The sequence below is a fragment of the Petromyzon marinus genome, chromosome 1 (assembly GCF_048934315.1).
Source record: "Petromyzon marinus isolate PM22_M1 ecotype Great Lakes invasive population chromosome 1, UKy_Petmar_22M1.pri1.0, whole genome shotgun sequence".
Classification (NCBI taxonomy): Eukaryota; Metazoa; Chordata; class Hyperoartia; order Petromyzontiformes; family Petromyzontidae; genus Petromyzon; species Petromyzon marinus.
The window spans coordinates 9,506,707-9,528,733 of record NC_133667.1 but is presented as its reverse complement, the minus strand read 5'-3'; the positions used below and the strand labels follow the sequence as shown (position 1 = coordinate 9,528,733).

Below are 22,027 nucleotides of genomic sequence, written 5' to 3'. Positions count from 1 at the left end.
ACGATAGGTCGAAACTGTGAACGATACACCCGTGATATTTAAGGATATCCTGTATACACTTGCAAAAACACCACTGTTAAGCAAGCGGCACACATTGGCAGGCAACGCATTTCTAGGTTCGTGAGCTTCTCGCATCGATGTACAATTGACAACACCTTAACAAGCAGCACTTGCTTCCAGGATCACTGTAGTCATCATTGATGACGGCGTCAAATTCTGCTTGGTCCCACACGGGTGCAAATGTCCCTTCCCCATGCAGTTCCTCCTCCTCCACTACCTCCTCCTCCACAGCTTCATTTGAGCGATAAAGACAGCATTTAACTTGGCCATTTTCAATACAGCAAGTAACTGACATTGTGGTGCCACCACAGCGGAGCAGCTCGGCCGGCGCCACCTGCTCCTCGCACCCCCCCCCCCCCACGAACGCACGCACACCCCACAAAACACCCGCATGCACCCCCGTAGAGTCTCGAGGAGGGATCACCTGGTACGACGGGTTTTCACCCGAGGACCCCACTAGCAGGGACGTTCCACGGCTTCCCCGGACCAGGAAATTGGCTGAGCCCCCCAGACCAGATTACATGGCGCCCCCCCCCCCCCCATCGCATAAAATATTTCAACCTTCGTTGCAAAGGTTTAATGACGTATTTTATTTATCCAGGAAAGCCTGAATGGGTCTGAATATTTTTTTTCAGAAGGCGTCTACATTGTATTTTTCTCCCATTTGCGTTTAAGCAGAATTTTTATGAGGGAGGACACTGGAGTAGCCAGAGAAAACCCACTATGCATATGATGGATAACACTCAAAGGTCCACACAGATTCATCATTACAGTCATTATTGCCAAGTACTTCCAAGGACCAACATGTTGGAAAGCCATTAAAGAGTCCACGCATATGCATGAAATTTCGTCCTTGTTTTAGTTTGGATGAGCCAGTTGGTTTTAGGATCAGCCGATGCCAGCATGCTTCAACATGGAAATGCCGAGCACATATTTGGCCACTGATAAAGTGGGCTGCCGCAGCGGGAACGGAGAGAACTCGGGTTGGGATAGAACTCTGGTTCTATCCAAGCCTGGTTCAGGCACTTGTTTCTCCAAGTTGTGATGTAATTGAGGCAGTAGATGCTGCAGAGCTAAACCCCACAATCGATCGTGGGCCGTGGGCTCACACCTTTGCAGTCCTCAGTATTGATTCTCACGGCATTGTCCTCGTAAGGCATGGGCGACAAACCCGTCCAGCCTCACACCCCCATCACTATCTACACGGAGCTGGAAATGGCAACAGTATGAACATCAACAGCAGCAGAAGTGTCGTCAACAGAAGCACAAATAGCAGCAGCGGAAACAGGAAAATCAGCAGCAACAACATGAACAGTACTAGAAGCTTTGACAGCAGCAAGCAATATACAGTGAGGGAAAAAAAGTATTTGATCCCCTGCTGATTTTGTACGTTTGCCCACTGACAAAGAAATGATCAGTCTATTATTTTAATGGTAGGTTTATTTGAACAGTGAGGGACAGAATAACAACAAAATCCAGAAAAACGCATGTCAAAAATGTTATAAATTGATTTGCATTTTAATGAGGGAAATAAGTATTTGACCCCCTCTCAATCAGAAAGATGTCTGGCTCCCAGCTGTGTCTTTTATACAGGTAACGAGTTGAGATTAGGAGCACACTCTTAAAGGGAGTGCTCCTAATCTCAGCTTGTTACCTGTATAAAAGACACCTGTCCACAGAAGCAATCAATCAGATTCCAAACTCTCCACCATGGCCAAGACCAAAGAGCTCTCCAAGGATGTCAGGGACAAGATTCTAGACCTACACAAGGCTGGAATGGGCTACAAGACCATTGCTAAGCAGCTTGATGAGAAGGTGACAACAGTTGGTGCGATTATTCGCAAATGGAAGAAACACAAAAGAACTGTCAATCTCCCTCGGCCTGGGGCTCCATGCAAGATCTCACCTCGTGGAGTTGCAATGATCATGAGAACGGTGAGGAATCAGCCCAGAACTACACGGGAGGATCTTGTCAATGATCTCAAGGCAGCTGGGACCATAGTCACCAAGAAAACAATTGGTAACACTATGCCGTGAAGGACTGAAATCCTGCAGCGCCCACAAGGCCCCCCTCCTCAAGAAAGCACATATACATGCCCGTCTGAAGTTTGCCAATGAACATCTGAATGATTCAGAGGACAACTGGGTGAAGATGTGGTCAGATGAGACCAAAATGGAGCTCTTTGGCATCAACTCAACTCGCCGTGTTTGGAGGTGGAGGAGGAATGCTGCCTATGACCCCAAGAACACCATCCCCACCGTCAAACATGGAGGTGGAAACATTATGCTTTGCGGGTGTTTTTCTGCCAAGGGGACAGGACAACTTCACCGCATCAAAGGAACGATGGACGGGGCCATGTACCGTCAAATATTAAGAGCTAAGGTCCTCCAGGTGTGCTGGCGTTGTGCCCTGACATTGTCTGGACTTGAAAGAGAGACCCATCCCCAGTTCTTTAAACATGTATCACAGAGTTGCTGGTCAATGGATTTGATGCAGCAATTATCCACCTCTTGAACCTAGACTTCATGGATGGTTCTGCGGCTGTTGCCCCTCCAATTTTCATTATACAGTGAGGGAAAAAAGTATTTGATCCCCTGCTGATTTTGTATGTTTGCCCACTGACAAAGAAATTATCAGTCTATAATTTTAATGGTAGGTTTATTTGAACAGTGAGAGACAGAATAACAACAACAAAATCCAGAAAAACATGTCAAAAATGTTATAAATTTATTTGCATTTTAATGAGGGAAATAAGTATTTGACCCCTCTGCAAAACATGACTTAGTACTTGGTGGCAAAACCCTTTTTGGCAATCACAGAGGTCAGACGTTTCTTATAGTTGGCCACCAGGTTTGCACACATCTCAGGAGGGATTTGTCCCACTCCTCTTTGCAGATCTTCTCCAAGTCATTAAGGTTTCGAGGCTGACGTTTGGCAACTCGAACCTTCAGCTCCCTCTACAGATTTTCTATGGGATTAAGGTCTGGAGACTGGCTAGGCCACTCCAGGACCTTAATGTGCTTCTTCTTGAGCCACTCCTTTGTTGCCTTGGCCGTGTGTTTTGGAACATTGTCATGCTGGAATACCCACCCACGACCCATTTTCAATGCCCTGGCTGAGGGAAGGAGGTTCTCACCCAAGATTTGACGGTACACAGCCCTGTCCATCGTCCCTTTGATGCGGTGAAGTTGTCCTGTCCCGTTAGCAGAAAAACACCCCCAAAGCATAATGTTTCCACCTCCATGTTTGACGGTGGGGATGGTGTTCTTGGGGTCATAGGCAGCATTCCTCCTCCAAACACGGCGAGTTGAGTTGATGCCAAAGAGCTCCATTTTGGTCTCATCTTACCACAACACTTTCACCCAGTTCTCCTCTGAATCATTCAGATGTTCTTCTTGGTTCTTTTGGTAAAGTCACGTAGAATGGAAATAAAATAATGAAGTAAAATAATAAAATTATCACGACGTTTTTGCTACAACACAAGTGGCCTTCTTCAGGTGAAGAAACAGGTCTATCAAGAAGACCGAACTTGAATGAACGCTGTCAAGCAAGGACCGCGTATTTTGAAACTGTGTGAGCGGAGTTGAATTAGCATGTTACCAGCGCCACGTACGGAGCGGGGGAGGGAGGGGGCTGAGAACAAAAAGCAAAAAAGGGGGCAATAACGATGCTAAGGGGCAATAACGATGCTATATATTGCCTTATGAGTTATGTTAAACATTACAATGTTATACTATTAATTATTATACTACATGTTATAAACCATATCATTAACCGTGATGTGAGAGGTATTAATAGGCAATGCCAGCGAAAGGGCTGCGGTCTGAAGGTCACCGTAAAATACAATCAAGAACCGAAATGGTTACAAACATCTTTCCAATAGTTACTAATCCAGAATCCATCGTCTCGGTTGAAATTGTCTCTGTGCTTGTATATGTGGATGGCCTCATGAACGAATCTCTCATGGTAGCCGGATGGCTTGTAAAGAACCTCCGTCTTGGAGAAGTCAATGTCATGTGAGCCCATTGAATTATAACAGTGATCTGCCACGGCTGAGGAGTTCCATACACCCAGCCATCAAATTTACCATGGAGGTCGAAAAAGAAGGCAAGCTACCCTTTTTGGATGTCTTAATTAAAAGGAGACCTGATAGTTCAATGAGCCACTCTGTCTACAGGAAAGCTACCCATACTGATGCTTACTTAAAACCGAATTCCCACCACCATCCATCCCAGAATAACTCCCACATCAAAACTCTATACCATAGAGCCCAATGCATTTCCGACCAGGATCACATTACCAGTGAACTCAAACACGTACACCAAGCTCTGAAGGCTAATGGTTACTCCGACTACACAATCCGCAAAGCCATCACTCCAGTCCAGTGGTTCTTAACCTGGGTTCGATCGAACCCCAGGGGTTCGGTGAGTCGATCTCAGGGGTTCGGCAGAGCCCCCGCCACGGAGGTCCGGACACACTTGAATTATTGTGTAAATTTGTGATGACACACACGGCCCGCTTGGCCATCACTGGCTGCAGATGATCATGCTACACTGCTTGGCCAATCAGCGCTGCGGGGAATTTAGTGCGTACTCAGTAGTCAACGTGTGGCTGTTGTTGTCGTACGTCGTGTGATTTCTTTAATATTTTATCCATACTAACTATGTCGGGCAAAAGAAGAAAGTGGTCGGACGAATATGTACAACATGGATTCTCATGTATCACGGAACGTGATGGGAGTGAGCGTCCTATCTGCATGATTTGCAACGCCAAGTTGAGCAACTCTAGTCTTGCACCGGCAAAACTAAAGGAACACTTCTTGAAGCTGCATGGAGACGGGGAATACAAGAACACAACACTTGCTGAATTCAGGGTGAAGAGAGCCAGATTCGATGAAAGGGCCACTCTGCCTGCTCTTGGATCTGTACCTGTTAACAAACCGATCCTGACAGCATCGTACGAAGTTGCTTACCTGATCGCAAAGCAGGGCAAGCCACACACCATTGGTGAAACACTTGTGAAACCAGCTGCATTAAAGATGGCGAATCTGATACTCGGAACAGCAGCCGAAGGTAAATTATCCCAAATTCCCCTTTCAAATGACACCGTCAGTGACAGAATAGAAGACATGAGTAAAGACATCTTGGCTCAAGTAGTCGCGGATCTGATTTCAAGCCCGGCAAAATTCAGCCTTCAACTCGACGAAACCACAGACGTTTCTGATCTAAGCCAGCTTGCTGTTTTTGTACGCTATGTGAAAGACATGATAAAAGAAGAGTTTTTATTTTGTAAGCCTCTTACAACAACGAAGGCAGCCGATGTGAAGAAGCTTGTGGATGACTTCTTCAGAGACAACAATCTTTCATGGGATATGGTTTCTGCAGTTTGTACGGACGGAGCTCCAGTCATGCTGGGAAGAACGTCTGGTTTTGGTGCGCTAGTAAAGGCCGATGCACCACACATCATTGTGACGCATTGTATTCTGCACAGGCATGCGTTGGCAACAAAAACCTTACCTCCAAAAATGGCAGAAGTATTAAAAACTGTGGTGGAATGTGTGAACTATGTGCGAAAAAGTGCTCTGAGGCACCGCATCTTCAGTGAGCTGTGTAAAGAAATGGGCTCTGAATTTGAGGTACTTCTGCTCCATTCTAATATTCGGTGGTTATCCCGGGGACAGGTGCTGAATCGTGTTTTTGCCATGCGTGTGGAATTAGCCCTGTTTTTGCAAGAGCACCAACACTGCCATGCAGATTGCTTCAAAAATCCTGAGTTCATTCTCATTTTAGTGTACATGGCTGATATATTCGCAGCTCTCAATCATCTCAATCAGCAGATGCAGGGTGGTGGAGTCAATATCATGGAAGCGGAAGAACACCTGAAGGCTTTTCAAAAAAAGCTACCGTTATGGAAACGACGAACAGAGAACAATAACTTCGCAACTTTCCCGCTTCTGGACGACTGTGCAAGTAAGATCGAAGATGTGTCTGGAATCGGAGATATTTCTGTATCCACGGAACTGAAGCAAACAATTGCCACGCACTTAGATGAGCTTGCAAAGTCTCTCGACGGATATTTCCCTACAAGAGAGTCATATCCAGCATGGGTGAGACAGCCGTTCACGTTTGCTGTTGAAACAGCAGATGTCAATGATGAATTCCTCGACGAAATCATTGAAATTCAGCAGAGCCAGGTTCAACAGCAACTCTTCAGAACAACAACGCTCTCAACGTTTTGGTGTCGACAAATGAACAAGTATCCAGTTATTGCTAAGAAAGCCCTGGATTTTTTTATACCATTTGTTACAACATATCTTTGTGAGCAATCCTTTTCGAGGATGCTGGACATAAAAACGAAGAAAAGGAACAGACTTTGCTGTGAAAATGACATGAGAGTGGCACTTGCCAAGGTGAAGCCACGCATATCTGAACTGATCTCTCAAAGGCAACAGCAGAAGTCACATTGATTTCCAGGTATGTAATTTATTGTGAGTTTATGCATTGTGTTGGTTTTATTCTTTGAACAAGGTAATGTTCATGCACGGCTCATTTTGTGTACCAGTAAAAAACATATCTATGTCTTGAATTTGAAAAAAATCACATTTTATTTTTCACTAAAGAGGGGTTCGGTGAATGCGCATATGAAACTGGTGGGGTTCGGTACCTCCAACAAGGTTAAGAACCACTGCTCCAGTCAGAAGGAAGGAACCATTCAAAACCATCACCTTACCCTACATTGCGGGGGTCACAAAAAAGATCTCCAAAATCCTGAATAAACACAACATCTAGGTTCGATTCAACACTAAATAAAATCCATGATCTAGTTCCATCTGTAAAAGATGTGGTTCCAGACATACAGTACCCGGGCGTTTACAAACTAAAGTGCCTCTGTGGTAGCAGCTACATTGGAGAAACCAAACGACATATCTCGGACCGCATCCGTGAACATAAAGCAGACCTGAAACACGGTAGGACGAACTCCTCAGCCGTGGCAGATCACTGTTATAATTCGGTGGGCTCACATGACATTGACATCTCCAAGACGGAGGTTCTTTGCAAGCCAACCGGCTACCATGAGAGATTCGTTCATGAGGCCATCCACATATACAAGCACAGAGACAATTTCAACCGAGACGATGGATTCTGGCTTAGTAACCATTGGAAAGATTTTTAAACCATTTCGGTTCTTAATTGTATTTTACGGTGACCTTCAGACCGCAGCCCTTTCGCTGGCATTGCCTCTTAATACCTCTCACACCACGGTTAATGATATGGTTTATAACATGCAGTATAATTAATAGTATAACATTGTAATGTTTAACATAACTCATAAGGCAATATAAAGCATCGTAATTGCCCATTAGCATCGTTATTGCCCCCTTTTTTGCTTTTTGTTCCCAGCCCCCTCCCTCCCCCGCTCCGGAGGTGGGGCTTGTAACATACTAATTCAACTCCGCCCACAGTTTCAAAAGACGCGGTCCTTTCTTGACAGCGTTCATTCAAGTTCGGTCTTCTTGATAGACCTGTTTCTTCACCTGAAGGCCACTTGTGGCCGAAACGTCGTGATAATTTTATTATTTTATTTCATTATTTAATTTCCATTCTACGTGACTTTACCGAAAGAACCAAGAAGATGAATCCCTGCAGTCACGAAAGCTTTAAATCGACATTCAGATGTTCATTGGCAAACTTCAGACGGGCATGTATATGTGCTTTCTTGAGTAGGGGGACCTTGCGGGCACTGCAGGATTTCAGTCTTTCACGGCGTAGTGTTACCAATTGTTTTCTTGGTGACTATGGTCCCAGCTGCCTTGAGATCATTGACAATACTTATTTCCCTCATTAAAATGCAAATCAATTTATAACATTTTTGACATGCGTTTTTCTGGATTTTTTGTTGTTATTCTGTCTCTCACTGTCCAAATAAACCTACCATTAAAATTATAGACTGATCATTTCTTTGTCAGTGGGCAAACGTACAAAATCAGCAGGGGATCAAATACTTTTTTCCCTCACTGTATTTGTTTCAAATGCTTTCATGAACTCCATGTCTCTAAAACAGGAGGGCAAAATAATATAAAGATTATCCAATAGAAACACACTTTTAGTGCAAATTCGGGTCTCTGAGTTCACAGCACAGTGCCTCTGCTGCCAACCCCCTACATTTGCATATACATGGACTCCTCTACTTACGAATGAGTTTGGTTCCAAAGGTCTGTTCGTAAGTCGATTTGTTCGTAAATCCAAATTTACTGTCGATTCTAAACACGTTGTAAGGCATGTACACTAAACACAGGCAATCGCTTTAAAAGTTGAATAATCTGCAGATGCCACTGGTTCTACATGTTCTGCAGATGTACACTTGTGAGATATAATAGGTAATGACACCAAACAACCACCGCCATGTATTGCTCGTTGGTTGAACTTACGACTCTCGGTGCGAACAGGCAACTGGACATACGGAAAGGTTTGTTTGTATCTCTGAAAGTTTGTAAGTCAAAAGTTCGTAAGTAGAGGAGTCCTTGCAATTATCATGACTTATACATAATATATTCTTGCACAGAATTTGATGCATTATACCATGAGATTTTAATCAATCGTTACATACCAACTGGTACAGCTGCATACAACATAGCCTGAGTAAAACTGGTCACGCAAAAACAACTCCCTGACATTAACCGTTCCGTGTCTTTATTGGCACTGAGATATTGGAGGCAGATAGATGCCAATTACCAAGCATCAAAAATACCTTGCAACATTGCAAATTGTTTAAGTTTTTACGCAGAACTTTTTTTTATAGTTTTTGATCGCTTTGTAACATTTCCATTCACAGTGAAAATGTCATTCTCTATTTAACGACGATGATCATTCATTTTATATGGAGGTAAAATGTAAATTTTCAGAGATAACAGGGGTCAACCTTTCAAAGAAGCCATTTTTTTGTCTGACGAACGGATTTCGAGAGCCACATCGCACGCAGAGCTACTTGTGCATATACACAGCAGGTATGCGGCAGATGGCAAACACATCTGACGTAAACAAAATAGGTGATGGAATAAACAGTGTCCGTTTAGTTTTTTCCCCTCCAGAGTTATTCTTTAACAATACAGTTTGACTATATTTTGTTACCAAGAGAGTAACATTGCGTCTATGGGAAAGTAGAATCCGATTTACAACGGGGTTTATATGAACACATTGTAATGTAATAGCGGGGACCGCCTGTCCTACACTTATAGTGTAAAGAACCAAATACAGTGAATTCTAAGTAGAAAATCAACTGCTGTCTGCAAAGGGGCAGCCAAAGAGCCGCATGCTGCTCTAAAGCCGCAGGTTGCCAACATCTGAGCTCTACTATCCGCCACCCACCTGAACCAATCAAATCAATGTATCACGTGGGAAAATATGCAATTTTTTTTGGCAATTTTATAAGATGTTTCACTGGACATTACATTCAGCATTATCAGGTGTTAACAGCAGCTCTGCTCAACGCAAGAGCAGAACTTCTGGTAACACCTGATAATGCTGGATGGAATAACCAGTAAAAGGTCGTTTCCATTTGTCAATTTTTTTCTTGCTTTTCAACATTCCGGGTTGCTGAAAAAAAATATTTGGCTTAATTTGCCTATGTGACAACTTGATTTGGTTGACTGTTCAGGTGGCAGATGGTATAGCTACAAATTTAATTATACTTACATGATCTACAGTAACTGAAACGTAACTAATTATGACATTACCACGTTTACATTTTTATATGTAAGCTTAATTTTCGGTGTTACCTTGGTTAGTTTTCATCTGTATTTTTTTACCAAGAAAATTTAACTTAATAACGCACTTGCTAAAGAGTTCTGGGTTCACAATCGCAAGGTTGTGGGCAAAAATTCCAGTCAAGATCAACTCTTGTCTCATCACCATAATCATCAGCACCACAATCACCTCTCCAAGACCGTAAAATCACCATCTTCATTGTCACTATCCTAATTCTCACCTCTCAAATATCAGTAGAATCAGCAGCACTTAATCAGTCTGCACCACTGGGCACAGGCGAAGGCAACATCAGCTTCGGTGTTGGATGTTATATCGTGAATGCTTTAAGAATGGCCAGAGCCTGGCCAAAGCAATGTGTAATGTTTGACTGGACCTCACCTAAACAATGCGCGACTTTTACCACTCCGTGGGAAGTCACCTGTGGATCTTATTTTGTTACGCAAAGCCAGAGTCATACAAAAGGAACATGCAATTTCCAGCACTGCCTCTGAACCATGAGTGGTCAAACGAGCCACGAAATCCGACTACTGTCATGTTGTGAAAAAAAATGCCAAAGAAATCCAGTTATCAGCTGTTATCTGTAAGTTACATATCTAGACTATATACTCCAGTCTGTCTTACATGACTTTCAACCTTTGTGAATGAAAAAATATAAATGAAAATCAGAGACGCAACTTCCAGGCTTTGACATGCCTCTAGTGATATCACTGTGGCATAACTGCCACACCTTTCAATACATCCATGTCGCAATGCACGGTACATTGCAGAAGCTGGCTATACTGAACCAATGTTAGTTGGTATACTCTTTGGTTCTTTCGGTAAAGTCACGTAGGTAGAAAAAATAATAGATCACGACGTTTCGATCGCAACACAAGCAATCGTCATCAGGTGGGACAACCACAGCAAGAAAAAAACTGCTAATTAGGCAAGAGATCTGCCGTGGCACGAGGTTATTTAGGTCTCGCCAGTAGGGGGGGGGGAGAGAGAAGGGGGGGGGGGTGGGAGGAGGCGGGGCAGAATGGACCCCGCAGCAGCACCCGGGTGACGGGCGTAAAGGGGACCGCCGCGCCAGCACTAGATCACGATGGAAACGTCATGTTATTTTTTCTACCTACGTGACTCTACCGAAAGAACCAAAGAGTAGGGATTCCTGCAGTCATGAAAGCTTCAAATCAAGATTTAAGTTGGTATATGCACGTGCCAAACCCGCAATAGTGGCGCCCGACAATGTCAGGAGTTGAATTCACAGCTTTTTTGCACACGGGGGCATGTCATTTAGATCACTGCATTACTGTGGGTCGATGTTATTTTGTCAACAGCATAAGCTAGCAACCAAGCACATGTTTCATTTGTTTTAACTGCATCATTAATCGCACGATGTGTTCAATAGGTCCATCATGCTCGTGATTCTTCTTCCGTCATGAATTCCTGCAGACGAGCAGACTTATTGGAGGGGAGCAGCAAGTTGTCCAAGGTTCATTTCATAATTCTTTAGCCAATCCAGGGCCTCTGGGGTGAGGTTGTGGATGGCTTCTATACCTCCTGCATTTTGAGGGTCCTTTGTGTTCTCTGGAGAATGTGAGCACCAATGGCGTCCGCTGTGACTCCTGGGGTTTGGGAGGCTGTTGATTTTGCAGTACCAAGAGTGCGGAGCAGGTTCCAGGCCTTGCAACTGGAATCTGTGAAGTCCAGGCCCTCTGCTGTACCACACCGCTGTTGTCGTCTAGCCTCATTTAATAAGTCAAGCGGAGCTTGATCAATGACAGAGTCATTGTTCTGCTCGTACTGCTTTAAAAAATTTACTTTCTTTGGTGCAACATGGAATGTAACACTTCTGGTATCCCCGTGTGATGTGTTGTTTTGCTACAGTCTTGTATAGTTTACTGATAGTGCTGGAATACGGCGTACCGTCTTTTTGATGATGGCCATATATTATTTTCAGTCAGCTCTCCAGAAATTCCATTTGGGCTTCCAGACAGCGGAATAACGGAAACCTGTATGCCGACGCCGATCGCTGACTCATTGGAAAGTGCTTAAGCACTCTCCGAGTGGCACGCACTGGGAGTCCGTTATTGTCGAAACTCACAAAGCGGAGGTCTAGAGTGTACGATCGCCATGCTGTCGCTGCGCCATCGTCTGCAGCGGCGGTGGCACCGTCGTTGGTAGCTGTTGCATCATGTATATGCGGTCGTGCGTACGCTGGTGCCTCTTCCAGCTGGAGCGATGCGTGAATCCACGGCCGCACACGTCGCATCGGTGCGGGCGCTCGCCCGTGTGGGTCCGCCGGTGCACCTTGAGGTTCGAGTGCAGCGAAAAGGCACGGCCGCACACGTCACAGCCGTAGGGTCGTTCGCCCGTGTGCGTGCGCATGTGGAACACCAGCGCCTCGGAACGCGAGAAGCGCCGGCCACACTGCGCGCATTCGAAGCGCCGTCCCCCGCCCCTGCCGGCTCCGACACCGCCAATGCCAACGCCACCACCAACGCCGATAATTGCGCCGCCGGGCTCCCGGCTGCGTCGTCTAGCGGCTGCAGTGATGACGGCTGCGCGCCAGCTGGCGGGGAGCCGTGGGCTTGCGGTGGTGCTAGTTGCGGCACAATCGGTGCTAACCCGGTCTTCGCCCATCACCTGATGCTGGGGTTCCTGCTGCTGTTGCCGCCATTGGCGGTCGAATTGGTTGGGATGAGGCACAAGCGATTCTGCTGGTGTGTGTCTATCATCCTTGACATAGCCTGGGGGGGTTTTGTCCAACAGTTTACCTAGAGGAGAAGGTGACAGGGCCAGTGTTAATTTTGATGAATTTTGAGCCCTAAACCAAGCACGAGCATAGACATGTTTATATTTTTACGCTACTCACAAGACACAGAACCATCGCTGAAAATAATTTACACCGATCATGACACGGTGATACCTGAAATATATACAAGTTACCTGTTTGGATGATAGGTTTTTATATTCTGCATAGGAAGTTGTCATGCACATTCTGCCTTTTAATGGGCCACATGAGAGTGAAGACAGGTTGAGTGCGTGTACAAACGATCCAGGGAATTGTGTAGCTACATGGCTTTGCCACTTTTTAAGAGTTTCAGTTTGTACCATCATGGATATGACTTGGTGTTACTATAATGGTCGTCCCTCTGAAAATGTATTCTTGAGAGACGTTAGTTCCTATCAATCTGTCAACGACACTTTCATCAATCTCAGATTCTCAGTGAAAAACGCTTTACTTATATGCATAAACATCACCCCTTAACTTCCATTGGCTGTCCCATCAACAGTCATGCCAATCATTAGAATTTTTGGATAATATAATTATGAGATCAAGGATTGCACTTTTCTCACTAAGACATATTACTTATATGGAATCGTTGGCATAACTGCTGATGAGACAATGTGGGCTTAAGGGGCAGAGGTTTAAGCTCTATGTATATACAGCCCTTTTACTAATCGACTGCTGAATAAGGGTCTCCTCAGGGTCATCAGTTATTTAACTACAGTCTGTTCTCCTATAACGCGTGTTTTCATAACGTGAATTGGATTTAATGCAATAAATTAGGGAACACATTTTTTATAACGCGGATACGAATTGGATATAATGCGATGGAGCGAACAGAACTACGTCATGCGAGTAGTAATAAGCAGTTTTACAGCCGCCTTGGCGTAGCATCACAAGGCGGGATGCTGTTGGTTGCTTCTAGAGTTCAAATTAAAAGTGATTCTGCTTCTTTATTTAAATTTCTATTCGATGTCCAAAAAATAAAAAAAAATTGTCACAACTAAAATCTTGGTTTTAGTTGGCCATACAGCATTGTAACATGTTTACATAAAACAAATCTTGAGCTGTACTGAAATCCAACTGCATTCAGCAGTTTAACTCAATTTAAAATAAACTAAGAAAATTAAGACTGGACAGTTCCCGAGAGGATGTCTACCGTAGACTTGGAGCCATGAAATCAGCTCGTGTGCAGGTGCTAGGTAGATTGTTCCATTGCAGGACCATGAGCTACGGCGATGGCTTTGGGAGGCCTTCATCCAACAGTGATGGATAAGTTAATAGTTGATGACAACCGTTTAATTCAAACTTCAAGATCCGACCATGTCCGTTCAGTGTTCGCGGAGCTGCATTGGCTTCCGGTTGCCAAACGAATACATTCTGAGGCCGCACTCATTACACACAATGTGCTTGCCACAAATGAACTACAATACCTTGCTGATCTTGTCAAGGAGCATAAACCATCATGCGAACTTCGGTCATCCTTGCAGCGGCTTTTGTCAAGCCATCGAACAAAGGCGGTCGCTGCATCGCGCACTTTCAGATGCGCTTCTGTGGCCGTCTGGAACGCTATTCCGTCCAATATTCGGAAACCACTGGAGCTATGCACTTTTAAATCTCGATTGAAAACGAATTTCTTTAGAACTGCTCTTTGTGTCTGTTGGTTGTCCTTCCCCTACACCTGATTAGCATGGTTGGCTAAGTACTCTGTGAAAGGAGTGCAACATAAGTACAAACATCACTCCTTCCCATTAACTGCCACTAGGTGTCCCATTTGCTAAACAGAGTTGGAGACAAGGAGTGGAGATACCTCTGCATGAGTTCTCTGTGAAGGTTGTATTTCTTTGGGCTCACCTTGTATTGGAAATATATGGCAACTTGTGATGGCGCCATGGCGTAATGGTTCACACACTGGATGGTTCGATCTTCCGGCATGGTAGTTGACAATGGACATGTTTCTTAATTCGCTAACTCTGTCCAAACAGTATAAATATGCACACCACAGTCGGTCGGCAGGTGGGGTGCATTGTGGGTACTCATCCAAGACATCTGGTCAGCATGGAAGAGAAAGCCAAATATCCTCTCGTGGGGGTCCTCTACATTTCCCTCTAATAGAGGCCTTTACACCAGCAATGGGATGAGCAAGTAATTCCAGGGCTGCACCGTTACCTTTTGCAGCCACTGAGGGACAGATGTAACTCAGGACACTAGTGCCAGCAATCCTGTTGTCCTGGGTTCCAGCGATGGGGGCATGTCGTCTTTTTCCATTGCAAACCAGACTGGGTTTCTCTTGCCCAACACAGCTGCCCCAGCTGAGGGCAGGCCTACTTCTGATGACATCACAGTCCCACTCACACAAACCCCAGTCACTTACTTACCGATGGTCAGTTGCCTTCTTAACACTCTTATGGTGTTACTACCACGGTTATTCAATAAAATGTATTCATTGATTTTCCTCCACCCATGTTGAGGACTCGGTCAGCATTAATTTGTTGAACCACTGTACTGCAGGTCAAATTTCTTCTCTCTTTGCTTCTTTCCTCATACTGCTCGATTTTGAAATTCCATCGCATCATCTCTATTACCAAGTTCTTATAGCCTTACTCAATTCAAGAACCATATTAACTCTAATATTTTATACCTTCAATAGTGCTGTTTGTTGCTGGTCGTTTGGCATTTTGTACCTGTGATTATCAACCATGGTTTTAAAATAAACTCACTGAGACACACAGGCTCTGTTACGATGAGGTCACAGGCCCATTTGTACAAAGGTTATGAAAACATGTTGGCCCTGATATGGTTGTGGCTTTCCTGGATCGAACCCAATCTTGAATTATATTTATACATCAATCTGGCCCTTGCCTGCAAGCTGGGATCCGCTGTTTGCTGCGGTCCCTGCTGCCACTGAGTGGTGGGCTTCCGTCTCCTCCCAGCGCAGGTGGTCGCTCCCCTCTCCTCCCAGTGCTGCCCTCGACTCCTCCCCTGAGACGCGGGCAGAGGCAACAACTGAGACAACGGCACCCGCTGTCCCCGAACTCCCACTCCTGACCTTTGACATCAATATCCCCGAAAATAACCGCTACTTTTTTCAAATTTTATTGTTGTGGTTTTCACACCTGATGATGATTGCTTGTGTTGCAGTCGAAACGTCGTGAGAATATTATTGTTTTATATTTTTATTATTTTGTTTCCCTTCTACGTGACTTTACCGAAAAACCAAGAATATCAATATCCCCCTTCACCACCAAGAATGTAAAGTTAAATAAGGTAAAGGGGCAGCCCTCCCAAGTACTTGCCCACTGCCAGCAGACAGCTCCTCCAGAGGGGATATTGACCTACTCTTCCACAATGGCCAAATGTGTTATGCTTTAGCCCACCATACACAACCTGCTCATCGACTGTTGTGTAACCATTTACACCACTGCATAGCTTTGGGTTGAAACTGATGAGCTCTGATTTCAAGTCAAGTGCAAAACACTACACAAGGGCAGAATGCACCAAGAATGCATGTTTGATAGAACATACAGGGTGGTTCCACTTTGGTGCTTGTTTGACCTAGATTTCTCTTCACATGGTGAGAAGATATCTCGATGGACTCACATGTATATTGTATAAAAACAGTTGTCAATACGCTGTAGCATGAAGGCCTTTATCACAGGTAACCTGGTGCCTTAGAGATCAGAGAATTGAGTTGGCACTGTCAAGATCCTGCATTCCAATTTGGGTTTTGCCCGCCCATGATTAATAAGCCACACATTATCACACACACTTTAGTCACTTCTATCAATGCATGAGGACATAAAAGCGTGGTGACATTAGGAACAAAAGTTTTTCCAGGTTGAAAATTGTTTGTTCCAGAACCATATTAATGTGGCTGAGATGCTTACGGTGACAATATTGTTTTTGGGTCATTTAAATGTTTTAGGCCTTACATGGCCTTGGGCCGCATAAACTTAAGTTGCGGGCTGGGTCGTAGGTTCCTCATCCCTTACCCAAATGAAGACTTAAGATAAACACTGAAACTCTGCACGCATGCTTCTTAACAAACACCTTTATAAAACAGTACCTTCAAATGTCTCCAGTTTAATGTTGTGAGGCACGCCATTGGGGCTGTTCCCGTCAACAGCTGTGGTTGGGGTCTGCCGAGGTTCCTCTGCCAAAAATCATGACAGTGAAAACACACTTAGCCCATGGGGAATCCAGAGACCGATCAAAAAAATAAATGTTGATTCCTGGATTCTAATGAGTGGATGACCTCAGCCTGGTCACCAATGAGAAAAAAAAACATCCCAGAACATTGGTTTAAGAGGTGGCTGGGTGGCTCAGAGGTCACAGTGCCAAGCTGGCATTGCTGAGATCCTGAGTTCGAATTCAAGTCTCAAACTGCTGTTATTAAACTGAGTTCTCGTGTATAGTTAATTGATGGTTTCAGTTTGGTTACCAATAACTGCACAATACACCCACAACATTCAATTTGTTTCTTCATATTATTTGACTAAATTCTGGCTTTGAGAATTTAAATATCCTTTTGTGTCATGCGATAAATATTACTCTCTGCAGCAGGGCACGTGAGTGCAAGGGTTGCACTTCTCTGTGAGAATAAGGAAAAAATGTTCATAAAATGCCACGGAGTCGGACATAATCAGACGACCTAACTTTTTATTCCATGCTGGGATGGTGATGGTGAATTCAGTTTTGTATATGTGTCAAACTATTGGATTATTCCACGAACATTTTTTTTCTTAACCTACAATTACCTTCAAAATTACACTACCTACAAATAGGAAATGTACGATTAGGATAATTACTAAATTATCACTGCGAAGTCTGCTACATGTGGTATTGCCCGTCTGGTGATAATGTAAGAAAATGTAAAAATATTCTGTTGCGCCATACCGGACAGGTGATTGTAGTAGTGTTCACCATAGTCTTCCATTTGTGTTGGCGAGTGGTGTTCAGCGTTGGCAAACACTGTGGTGGCATCTAAAACAATAACACAAAATGCATTTGAACATTAGATGCGCAATGGATTTTGAAAACGGATTTGCATGCTCATGGGGTAAAGCGTGGGTAGTACGCCCACTTCTTCCAAGACGCCCATTTGCGCAGCGTGGTAACATAGACCAAACACCCCCAAGCAGGAATCTCTAGGAGTTCACTCTGGTGAAGGCCTGTCCACTAACAGTGGTCTGGCCAATTGCAGGCCAGCACCTTGAGCCCTTCACCTTATGCTCATGATATATCTATCCATCTGTGTGTAATAATTTACCATTTTAGAGACAGTTACATTTATACAGTACTGTACCACTATACTGTACATTCTACTAATTTATACCAGTATGTTATACACACTGAAAATTGTGACTCTGAACTATGACAACTGAGGGGTTTTCCAGGAAACAAAACCGACAAAATCTTGTTTTTCAGAAAACAGCTTTTTCTTGAGTTAGTAAATAAACTAGATGAACAAAAATTTTGTAATTCATTCTCCAGCCATCTGTGGAAGGATTACACGATGAAAAGTGGATTGTAAGGTGTTCCAATGAAGATAGGATGGGTTATATTTAATACATACACAAAGAGGGTGACTTGACACTTGATAGTACTTACCTGACACTCGTCAGATATTTACCACTAACCTAACACTCACTTCTTATTTCTCGCCAATTCATACAATATAGTGGGAAACCTATTACGTATTTTTCCAGTGTCATTGACAAATGTGTTGAGTTTTTGGATATAAGAGGTTAAATAATACACCAAGTAAAGTTAACTAATGTACTAATTAAACTAAATAAGCATATGTGATTCAACTGCTCGCCCACCTGCCCCAATGGCACACAGCTATGAATTTTATGATTTTAAAATCAGGTGTATGGAGGAATCATTGCAAATGGTAGAGTGGAAAAGAAATTCTGGGGCTAATAAGCCAAATTTATCAGCTCAAAGGTCCAATCTTTTCACGATTTTTCATAAACTCCATATCATGACCTTTCATATGACACCTCATTCTGTGAAATTGGTGGAGTGGCCTAGGAGTTCTTAAAAAAAGATACATACATACAGATTAGTCACTTAATTTCGAGGATGTTGCTCACTGAATCATGGAGAGTGATTTTGTATATCATGAATATAAATAAAATGTGGCTGTGTTGTAAAAATTATATTCTAATTGTGCTATCGGCATCACACTGAAACAAAAAATCCTTTCCGAACTGTCTCAGAGCAGTGCACCAACCCGTATTCGATAATGGCCAATTGATTCAAATATTACAGGTCTGCCTCTGAGATCCCTTCAGGTGACCTCTTATCCACATTTTCCCACATTCACTGTTACAGTGAAAAAAAATTATGGAATGGCAGTAGAACTAATAAATTGAATTGTCAAAGCTGGCATGTTTCCAAAGCAAAAAAAGCATTTTAAATTATTATTTGGTATAAACATTGGTGACGAGGCTCAGACCATCACCATGTGAAACTTGAGAACCCAGTTTTTAATTGCGTATGGCTAAAATAAAAATTTGAAACCAGGATCTCAGCAATGCCGGATTGATTTTCAATGCTCAAAAGTGTTGAGTGATGCTCATCTGAAACGCAACTTTATCTAAAGTTTAGTCCATATTAGGTAATCTTCATGAGAGTTAACATGCCACTGCATTCCAGACAGAAACAAGACAAAGTCTATAGCCTGGTCTGTGTGGACACTGTTGGTGCTCACTCACCATAGCCTGAGTACTCATCCTTCACGCTTGCCGTGCCCTCCTCCTCATCAGCCACCCTGTAATCAGATGCGAGTCCCTCCGGGTCTGGCGGGGAGTCCCCAGAAAAGACCCGTCCATCTCCTCCATTCCCACTGCCATCACCGCAGCCACCGCCACCATCACCACCACTACCACCTCCCAGCCTCCGCATGGACAGCAGCAGCTCCCGGCTCAAACCGCTGAGCAACGCGAGCAGCACTTCCACGAGCCCTCCCAGCGTCACGTCACCAGGGGAGGAGGCGGCCGCGTCGTCGTCCCAGCGTGGTGTCCCGGCGGTGTCGTGGGGCTCGGTTCCCTGCAGGGTCTTCACCACCTGCCGCAGCACGGCGTAGAAGCCGAAGGGCAGGCGGTCGCGCGCCGCGGCCAGCAGCTCGGCCCGCACGAGACCATCCCTGACACAGGCGCGCAGGACCCCGTAGTCCCGGATGCCCAGCTCCGAGTCCATGGCCCGGGCCACCTCCGCGTTCACGCCCTGCGTCTCCAGCCATGCCGGGAAGTCCCTGCCCGGCTCCAGGATGGAGGCGATGGCTGGGACGGATGCCACCGCGCACGCCATTCCTCACACTGTGAGAACAGTTATTAAATGGTTAATTTTAGGTGATGGGTGGTGGATTTTTGAATTTTTCTCTCAAATGTGTTCGGGTTGTACCACGTGTACTTTGGCATATCTGATATTTCGCTCCTTATTTTTGGACCTTCTGCAGGAACTACATTTATCTGCTCAGCTCCCAGTGCTTGGAGCAAAGCGTCGGACATTACGCTAAACAACATGCAATACAATTCTAAAATAACTGAGCTCTAGAGCTCAAATTGAACGAAACATTGTCAGACTTTGTTCTCTATTAACTTGACAGCTGATAGTTTGTTTGCCGACCTTTATCTATCCACTGCTGATTGAAGGCCTTCCAATGCCTTCGGTCAAGAGGATGGTTAACCATACTGTCATGCTGGTCAGTGCGGCTGAGTTACGGGGGTGGTACCCAGGACTGGGTCAGATATGAATCACTGATGTTAGCCATGGCCTGAAATCAAACTCAGGTTGTCAGGTTCATAATGCAGTGTGCTAAACCGCTGTTGCCACAGCTCAAACTCAAGTACTTGTGCACGAAGTTTACTGCTTTCTGGGTAAGGGCTATATTTGGGATATTTCGCCCATTCCATATTTTAATGTGTTGTGTATTCGATGTTTCGTGTGGTAAGCAAGGGTTACAGCAATACAACAAAACACACCTCGAATATTGCTAATATTAAAATATAACCTGTATGAACACCTACATGCACGGCCCTTTTGTCAATTCATTGCTGGATGAGAACCTCCCTACTCAATGCAGGTCGTGCGGGTGATTTGACCATACTTCACCACCCTGGTTATTGCGGATTGAAGACTGGGAGCATAGTACAGTGCAATGACGTGTTGGTGCACTGACATTCTGCAGTGTAGTCTATCGTGCCATCTTTAGCACAGTAGTCTGTAGTATAATGTATATTAGTGTACGCCAGTGTAATCTAAAGCACACGTGTAGTCAACAGTGTAATGTACAGCACAGTCTACAGTGTAATCTTGGACACTGTAGGTCACAGTGTAATGTAAAGCACAGTGTAGTCTATCGTGCCATCTATAGCACAGTACAGTCTGTAGTATAATATATAACACAGTGTACGCCGGTGTAATCTAAAGCACACGTGTAGTCAACAGTGTAATGCACAGTACAGAGGAGTCTACAGTGTAATCTTGGACACTGTAGGTCACAGTGTAAAGCACAGATTAGTCTACAGCGTCATCAATAGCACGGTATAGTCCATTGCAATCTGTAACGGAGTGTGATCTGTCGTAGAATCTATATCCCAGTGTAAAATGTACATTAACAACGTGGTGAGGGATGGCCAGATATTATATATATTTTATTTGTTTTAAAAAACCCCGCGGCGTCGGCAACAGGCTAACCGAGTGTATGGCGCGACCAGGCCTCTCCCCTCAGCTGTGAAGTCTTCCAGCCGCTCACCGAGGCGACGAGGAGACGGTGGTGGTGGTTGGTGGTGGTGAAGACGGACGAGTGAGGTAGGTGTAGGAGGGTGGAGGGGAGGACGAGGAGGAGGTGGACGAGGAGGAGGTGGACGAGACGAAGAGGGGAGAGCAGCAGCGAGCTGGAGACGGAGGGGGTCGCCCGCGCTCTGTTGGCCCCCGTGCGAGTGCCCCCCCCACCTCTCACACCCCTCGACCCCTAAGGGACCGCGGCGATGTGTCGCGCGTGCAGCGAGAAACGCGCGCGCACGCGTCCCTCTGTCGTGGACACGTGGAGTTATTGTTGATTTATCTTCTTTGGTTCTTTCGGTAAAGTCACGTAGAATGAGAATAAAATAATAAAATAAATAAAACAATACAATTCTTATTCTTAGTTTTTTCGGTAAAGTCACGTTGAAGAAAAACAACAAAATAATAAAATATATATAAAACAATAAAAAAATCTCACGACGTTTCGACCATAACTCAAACGGTCGTCTTCAGGTGTGTTGGTTCGCATAAATGTATTTTTAAACGGCGCATTTATTTATTTATAAAAAACGTTTGCGCCACGCGCAACGATTTGGCAGTTTACCCAGGACTAGTCCATCTATATTCTGAAAAGAGGAGGGGGGAGACGAAATTTTTTATAATGTATGCTGTCTG

General features: G+C 44.5%; 1 protein-coding gene across 3 annotated transcripts; it reads right to left on the bottom strand.

The window, feature by feature from the left end:
• Positions 1-8,625: 8,625 nt before the first annotated feature.
• Positions 8,626-21,568, bottom strand: LOC116942498 (uncharacterized). 3 transcript variants are annotated; one of them, XM_032954499.2, is made up of 6 exons: positions 21,305-21,568; positions 19,321-19,923; positions 17,495-17,581; positions 16,665-16,751; positions 15,461-15,580; positions 8,626-12,584 (listed from the first exon to the last, which is right to left on the bottom strand). In XM_032954499.2, exons 2-6 carry the CDS (start codon positions 19,913-19,915, stop codon positions 11,923-11,925), a joined length of 1,551 nt encoding a protein of 516 aa, XP_032810390.2. In that variant the 5' UTR covers positions 19,916-19,923; positions 21,305-21,568; the 3' UTR covers positions 8,626-11,922. The 3 variants fall into 3 exon arrangements, with proteins under 3 accessions (XP_032810390.2, XP_032810405.2, XP_075917877.1); XM_032954514.2 differs by having other exon boundaries at positions 21,363-21,568; XM_076061762.1 differs by lacking the exon at positions 15,461-15,580 and having other exon boundaries at positions 21,363-21,568.
• Between the last annotated feature and the right edge of the window lie 459 nt (positions 21,569-22,027).